The sequence below is a fragment of the Engraulis encrasicolus genome, chromosome 9 (assembly GCF_034702125.1).
Source record: "Engraulis encrasicolus isolate BLACKSEA-1 chromosome 9, IST_EnEncr_1.0, whole genome shotgun sequence".
Classification (NCBI taxonomy): Eukaryota; Metazoa; Chordata; class Actinopteri; order Clupeiformes; family Engraulidae; genus Engraulis; species Engraulis encrasicolus.
In genome coordinates, this window is record NC_085865.1 from 34,099,193 (window position 1) to 34,106,692 (window position 7,500).

At 46.3% G+C, this 7,500-nt stretch overlaps 1 protein-coding gene across 1 annotated transcript in view; it reads right to left on the reverse strand.

Annotated features, from left to right (window-relative positions):
• Positions 1 to 7,500, reverse strand: part of rsu1 (Ras suppressor protein 1) — a 76,143-nt gene that overhangs the window by 59,347 nt on the left and 9,296 nt on the right. Inside the window, exon 4 of the mRNA XM_063206970.1 lies at positions 6,895 to 7,015. Within this exon, the coding sequence (XP_063063040.1) occupies positions 6,895 to 7,015 (121 nt within the window). The remainder of the gene's footprint in view (positions 1 to 6,894; positions 7,016 to 7,500) is intronic.

Here is a 7,500-nt window from a genome sequence, read left to right on the forward strand (position 1 = left end):
TCTTCATCTCCTTACCTCAATCTCTTGTGGAATCCTGTTTTTCTATCTCATCGGATTCCTTCACATCTTCCCTACCTCTGTCAATCATTCCCAAACCCCTCCTCTCTCTCTCTCTCTCGCTTTCTTTCCCTGTCCTTTGAGCCCTCTTTCTCTCCATCTCCCTCCCTCTCAGTCTTCCTCACCCACTCTGAATCCCCCATCTCTCTCTCTCTCTCCCCTCCCTCCTGCCTCTCTCTCTCTCTCTCTCTAATTTTCCCTCCCTTTAGATCTCCTTTGTGTCCTCCCATCCCCTCCACTCAGGCCTATCATCCTTCCTCTCTCTTCCTGCCCTTTTTGGTCTCCATCTTCCCAAATTCCATCACTCACTCACTCTGTCTCTGTCTCTCTCTCTCTCTCTCTCTCTCTCTCTCTCTCTCTCTCTCTCTCTCTCTCTCTCTCTCTCTCTCTCTCTCTCTCTCTCTCCTACATACAGGATGATGCTGGAGGCGTTGCTGAGGGCAACACTTGTAGTGGAGAGGCAAGATCAGCTCAGAGGGGGAGGGGGAGGGTTAAAACAAAGAACAAGCTCAAATTGATTCCAGCGTTTTGGTGTGTATGTGTATGTGTGGTTGTGTGTGTGTGTGTGTGTGTGTGTGTGTGTGTGTGTGTGTGTGTGTGTGTGTGTGTGTGTGTGTGTGTGTATGTGGTTGTGTGTGTGTGTGTGTGTGTGTGTGTGTGTGTGTGTGTGTGTGTGTGTGTGTGTGTGTGTGTGTGTGTGTGTGTGTGTGTGTGTGTGTGTGTGTGTGTGTGTGTGTGTGCTGGTGTTTGCGGAGCAATTACGGGGCCGCGTGGGAATTGTTTTTGACAAACGAGATCAGGTACAAACACACACACACATACAAACCACACAGGCAGGCAATTGCCCACACAAACACAGTCAAGCATTCTTTCTCATTCTCTTTCTTGCTCTCTCTCTCGCACACAGACTCATACACACACACACAGACACACACATGCACACCAACATGAACACACACAGACACAAAAACAAGCGCACAAACACAAGCGCACACGCAGACACACGCACACGCACACACAGACGTTTAAGGAATGCGGGGTGCTGGCAGGAATATGACAGTGCAGCTTACGCGTGTGTGTGAGATTACAGCTGGATATGAGGCCGGTGACAGTAAATCGATGGGATTGGTTGGGGTGGAGGGGTGGGGTGGGGGTCTCAGACTCTTCCACCATGGCGGCCGGCGGAGATTGGAGCCCAAGAGTCTTAATCCCGCGTGACATTGAGACGGCATGGTGTTGCTCCATGTCTCCCTGCCTCCCTCCCTCCGTGTGTGTGTGTGTGTGTGTGTGTGTGGTGTTTTGTGTTTGTGTTTGTGTGTGTGTGTGTGTGTGTGTGTGTGTGTGTGTGTGTGTGTGTGTGTGTGTGTGTGTGTGTGTGTGCGTGTGCGTCTACGTATCTGTATGTATCCTTGTGTGCAAGCATGTGTGTGTGTGTGTGTGTGTGTGTGCGTGCGTGCGTGTCTACGTACCTCTATGTATCCTTGTGTGTGCAAGAGTGAGTGTATGTGTGTGTATGTGTGTGTGTGTGTGTGTGTGTGTGTGTGTGTGTGTATTTGCATATCTATAGGAGTGTGTGTGTTTGTGTAGTATATCTCTACGAATCTGTGTGTGTGTGTATGCGAGTGTGTCACCGCATGCCACTGCCCGCATCCCCAACAAAGAATTTGAGGCAGTGAGGGCACAGACGTCGGGCCCCTACAAAAGACGTCGGGCCCCAAGGACATTCAGGCTACTTTCATTCTGTGTCATGTGTGTGAGTGTGAGTGTGAATGTGTGTGTGAGTGTGTGTGTGTGTGTGTGTGTGTGTGTGTGTGTGTGTGTGTGTGTGTGTGTGTGTGCCTGTCTGTACCCCCGACAAAGTGTGGAGAGGCAGTTGGGGCAGAAAGGACACTAGGGAGCAGGGCTCTACAGTGCGAGCATTTTGCTCGCATATGCCCCTAAAATAAATGATTGTGCGAACGAAATAATAGAAAGGGCGCACGTGTGCGAGTAGATATTTCAACCCTTTCAATCGTATTTGCTCCTAAAATAAATACACCCCATAGAGAAATGCAGGAACGTGAGAACGAGAGAAGGCGCAAAAGACAGTGTGCACGCCACGCACAGAGAGACAGGCAGACAGAGGAACAGTAGGGATTGTTTTGAAATAAGATAGGCGTCGGGAGTATCGAGCGCCTCCACTGACGGAGAAGAGCTGGAGAGAAACTTCGACGCTAGAATTGCTAATTCTCCGCTTAGCACAAATGCTAACAAAATGCTCAACCTGTTAACTTTATGAGAAGATATAGATTTGTTTTGTACACTTATCTTGTAAGTACCTGGCTTGTAGGCTACTGTTTATGATACTCCTCCTGAGGCAAGGGAGGATGCATAGCAGGCTCTGTCTGTCTGCTCACTTGCTCAACTGTCATCATCATCACGTCACGTCATGTGAAGTCAGTATTTTGTTGGACTCAATAGGAGACAGTCTCGGGTGTAGGGCACGTTTTTGATGTGCAAGCTTTCAATATTGCCAAAGTGTTATTTAGAGAAATGTGTTTTGTTGGCATCCACTCTTTTTTGTTTCATTTCTAAAATGCACGTATAGAACAATGTTATATTTTCAAAGGGTAATGTTCAGATTAGCCTACTGAGTTGCTGTTACTGTGGCACAAAATGCAATTTAAAAAAAAAGTGTAACCCATGGCTAGGCTGATAGGCTTCATAGGCTACATAGTATACCCATATGCGAGTCATTGTATTTTCAGGACAGAAGTGTAATTGCATCTCTGGTCTCTCTTGTAAAAAATCTGCCCCCCTGACCAATTTCATCCCAGCACCCCTGCCAGATCCTGCTGTGCAGGCCTGAATTGAAACACCAGCTGCGTATAGAAATTAATGTGAATATAGATATAAATGTGTAATATTTTCTTTAGTCCTTTTACTGGGAGCAATTTGGAAAAGTGGTCCGAAGTGATGTTAATTGTAGGCCTACCCCTCTAGAAAGTGTATTTGTGTCTGGAAAGAGAGTATATTCTCTGTAGCCTATCGGTGTGTTAATAATGAAGCTGCGTCACAAAAACTCACTGTGCTTCTAAATTTGTAGCTGTGCCCCTAAATTTTTTCACTCTGTGGCACAGGTGCTCCTAATGAAAAAGCTAAGCGTAGAGCCCTGTTAGGGAGACAGACATGGAAAACTTCGGAGCAGTGACACAACAATAGGACCAAGAGGACCAAAAGTGGTGGCACACCAACCACCACACACAAAACAAACCCACAGGAGGACACGTTTTCTCCCTCCGGTGTTAAAAGATAAAGAGAAATGACGTAGAGATACAGTGCGGAGGGAGACGGAGGGAGAACGATGGAGAGCGAAGGGGTTGTAAGGAGCGAGAAGGAGATAGAGACATTCTTCATTTCAGACACAAACATGCATGCAGTCGAATAGCAAACACCTTAAGGGCAACGGTATCACGGCTTTTTGGGGGAACAATAGCTTTGGTGTTGCTGTCTGCCCATCTTTGGGAATCAGCCTTGGAGCCAATGCCACTGGAGAAATACAGAGAGGGGTAGCAGTGTGTGTGTGTGTTACTGTTTGCTGTGTGTTTGTCTAACGACGCATTCAGCAAGACTGTCTATTCAGGTGTGTGTGCGTGTGTGCGCGTGTGCGCGTGTGCGCGTGTGCGCGTGTGTGTGTGTAAGAGCACATTCAGCAAGACTGTGTTTTCTGGAGAAACGCAGAGGACCGGTTATACAGGCAGAGACAGTCCCCTCAGACTACTTCAAAAGCTCTCTCCCTGGCCTAACTAATACTAATCAGCGATGTGTGGGGTTGTGTTCGCACAACAATTATTCCCTAGGAATTGCCTTTGAAATAACTGATATATTGTGCTATTGTATCTACAACATGTTGTTGAGTAGACTGAGCTTGGTGTCGGTACTCGTGTTCTTACTGAACTTGAAGCAACGGCAGCAATTACCTGCCCTGCCCAAGGGGCACTCCGATCTAAGACCCAAACACAGGACGGTCGTTTCACCCCAAAATCTACAGATGGCCGCACTCAAAAAAAAGTGGACAAAAGTTCAGGAGGTTCACTCAGTTGCCAATAAGGAAAGTGTTCTGCTCAAATCGACCAGGGGTGGAGTTGGGAGGAGTTGGGGGCTACAATTTGGTACTTTTTCTATTGGAAAGTTATCAGATTTTTTTCCAGTCAAATCTGAGAGGGTCAAATCACGCTGGAGCATTTGGAGAGTTGTCGTGGAGTGACTGAGGGCTTGAATTTAACCATCACATGTTCGTTTCATTAGATCACCACCAACTGCAATCCATTCAAAAAATAAATGTCCCATTTCTCATTTTTTTCCTTCCAATCTCCAACAAAGTCATGGAGCTTAACATATAGTGGCACAATGGACAGTATACCATCTCGTCCTGTGTATTATGAATCTAAAGATCACCAAACATCTGGATGAGGTGCAGGATTTAGTACAAACCTATAAATTGAAGACAATTTCTGTCCAATTCCTACCTAGATTTTAAATCATCCTACCTGTATATTGTAGCATATTCCTGTGCTTAAGTCTCATCTTCAGTGAATTTAACTACCATATATTTGTTTCACTAACTATTAGAATATCATCAACCAATATCATCCCTTTTATTTAAAAAAATGTTGCCTTTAATTTTCTACATTCAATTCCTACCTGGATTCCAAACCATCCTACAGTAACCCCCCCCCTTAATTCCTTCTGAGTGTTTGTCTCAGATGATCAAGGTACAACTGTCCTCATTTCGCAGCTCTACGGTGTTATGCCATATTATTTCCTCCCCCTTCTTTGCTCCGGGGCCTGCTGATACCATCTCACCACTGCGCCTGGTAATCCCACATATCCTAGGCGTCCTCAGCTGGCTTTGGCAAGTGCCGAGCCCAGTTTAGCTGCTGTTAATTCTGACACGCCAATTTGAAGGATGGCCTGGAGATAGGCACTTAGCACGAGCAAACTTCCACTCTCTCAAGAGAGACACGAGAGAGAGAGAGAGAGAGAGAGAGAGAGAGAGAGAGAGAGAGAGAGAGAGAGAGAGAGAGAGACAGAGACTAAAAAACAAGGAGAGAGAGAGAGAGAGAGAGAGAGAGAGAGAGAGACAGAGACAGAGACAGAGACAGAGAGCAAGACAGAGAGAGAGAGAGAGAGAGAGAGATAGCGAGAGAGAGAGAGAGAGAAAGAGAGAGGACAAGAAGAGACAAAGAGATTGAGAGAACTGGGAGAGAGACTTAATTGTGGTGTAAAGCGATTAGTGACACGTGCCGGGACAAGAAAATAACACAGGATCCGACTTGATAAAGGCCCGACTGGTTTAAAGGCTGTGGCTGCCCCTGAGTGAAATCTCGCGTAGAGACACCCGCCCATTAGAATGCAGAGGAGGTAAAGTAGAGAGGGCATTGTCTGGTAATTTGGGTGTGCTAAACGGAAGACGGGAAGGAAGAAGAGAGAGAAAAGAACATTGGACAAACATATAAAAAATATAAAAGAACTAGAAATGCACTCACAGAGTGCAGACCTCCGCCAAGGAAGCTGTTGGATAGAACATTTGACTATGTTACACCCTATTTTTTCCCTTTTCTGCCTTGTTTTTGTGGAGCTAGAAACTGCAATGTCAAAATTCGCCCTGTCCCGCAATGGTGAAGAATCTTTAACAAAATTCCTGGATCCGCATCGTGATCCGGATCACTACCAAAATGTAATCACTTGTTCTTTGGTCATTTCCAAAAACTCCAGAAAATGTCATTCGAAGCTGTTAATGAGTTTTTGAATTATCCTGCTGACAGACAAACAGACAGACAGACAGACAAACAGACAAACCAATGCGACTGAAAACATAACCTCCTTGGCTGAGGTGAAAAGGGATAGAGGAGAACCGAGCAAGGGAGACAGTGAAAGGGAGTGATCCTTTGTGGAGCGCTTAGAGAAGACACCGTGTCAAGAGAAGGAAATATATAAACAAAAACCGGAAGTAAATGTGTCAAAGAAGAAAAGGCAGGCAATTTGCATTCTGAAAAACTTCACAAACAGAGAGAAGTGATGGAGAGAAAATAAATTGTGTATCGCAGGAAAGAGTGTGGGTGAGAAAACAAAATAGATTTTAAGTTATAGGGAAAGGCACTACAGATATAGCTCTGATGTTTCACTTTGGATTAAAGGGTCAGCTGAGTGTCAGGCTAATGTAACACAAGTTATTATTTAATTTCAATTATTTACAAGGATAGCCCCTTGCCGTGGGTATGCTGGAGGGAGGAACTGTATGGAATTGATGCGACAGGGGCACTGTCTTGGGCCATCCGTTTCTGAGTCTGTACCTTACACCTAGCCTTGTCTTTTGTATGTTTCACTGGTACCACCCCTGGTTGTGTACGAGTAATATAGTGTGTGTGTGTGTGTGTGTGTGTGTGTGTGTGTGTGTGTGTGTGTGTGTGTGTGTGTGTGTGTGTGTGTGTGTGTGTGTGTGTGTGTGTGTGTGTGTGTGTGTGAGTGTGTGTGTGTGTGTGTTGCTGGTGTTATATCCATCCCAGGCTGAGGTGTTTGTGTAAGGGTAATATAATGTGTGTGTGCATCGTGTGTGCATGCTTCCTGATGCTATAACCGCCCAAAGTTGAGGTGCTTGCTTAAGGCTAATATACTGTGTGTGTGTGTGTGTGTGTGTGTGTGTGTGTGTGTGTGTGTGTGTGTGTGTGTGTGTGTGTGTGTGTGTGTGTGTGTGTGTGTGTGTGTGTGTGTGTGTGTGTGCGCGCGCACAAGAGCACATTCAGCAAGACTGTGTTTTTGGAGAAACACAGAGGACCGGCGTGCGTGCGTACCCACCCCAGGTTGAGGTGCTTGAGTTTCTGCAGGCTGCTGATCTGGGTGGGCAGATCCTCAATCTGGTTGTTGAACATGTTCAGCACCTCCAGGTTCTTCAACTCCGAAACGTTGGGAGGCACAGCTGTCAAGAGGGAAGAGAGAGAGAGTGTGTGAGGGTGTGCGTGAGAGAGAGAGAGAGAGAGAGAGAGAGAGAGAGAGAGAGGGAGGGAGGGAGAGGGAGGGAAAGGGTGGAGGAGTGAGAAAGGGGGAGAGAGGAAGACGATACGAAGAAGAGGAGAAAGAATATGAGAAAGGGAGACAGAAGGGCAGGCGGAGGAGGAGACAGTTGAAGGGAATAGGAGAAGACAATGAAGAAAAGGGGAAAAAGAGAGGAGGAAAATGAGGGTGGGGAGGGGGGCAGAGAGAGAGAGAGAGAGAGAGAGAATGAGAAAGAGAGAAATAAAGACATGAAAGACAAATATTGAAACACTTTGCTTGCAACAACAGGATTAATTCCCTCGTCCAGACACAGGGCTGCTCACAATCCATCAAGCGGCTGCTTAGCTTTTGTTATCAACAACGGCAGCATCTATCGATTCCCATTCCCCCTCCACCACCTCCTTCTCT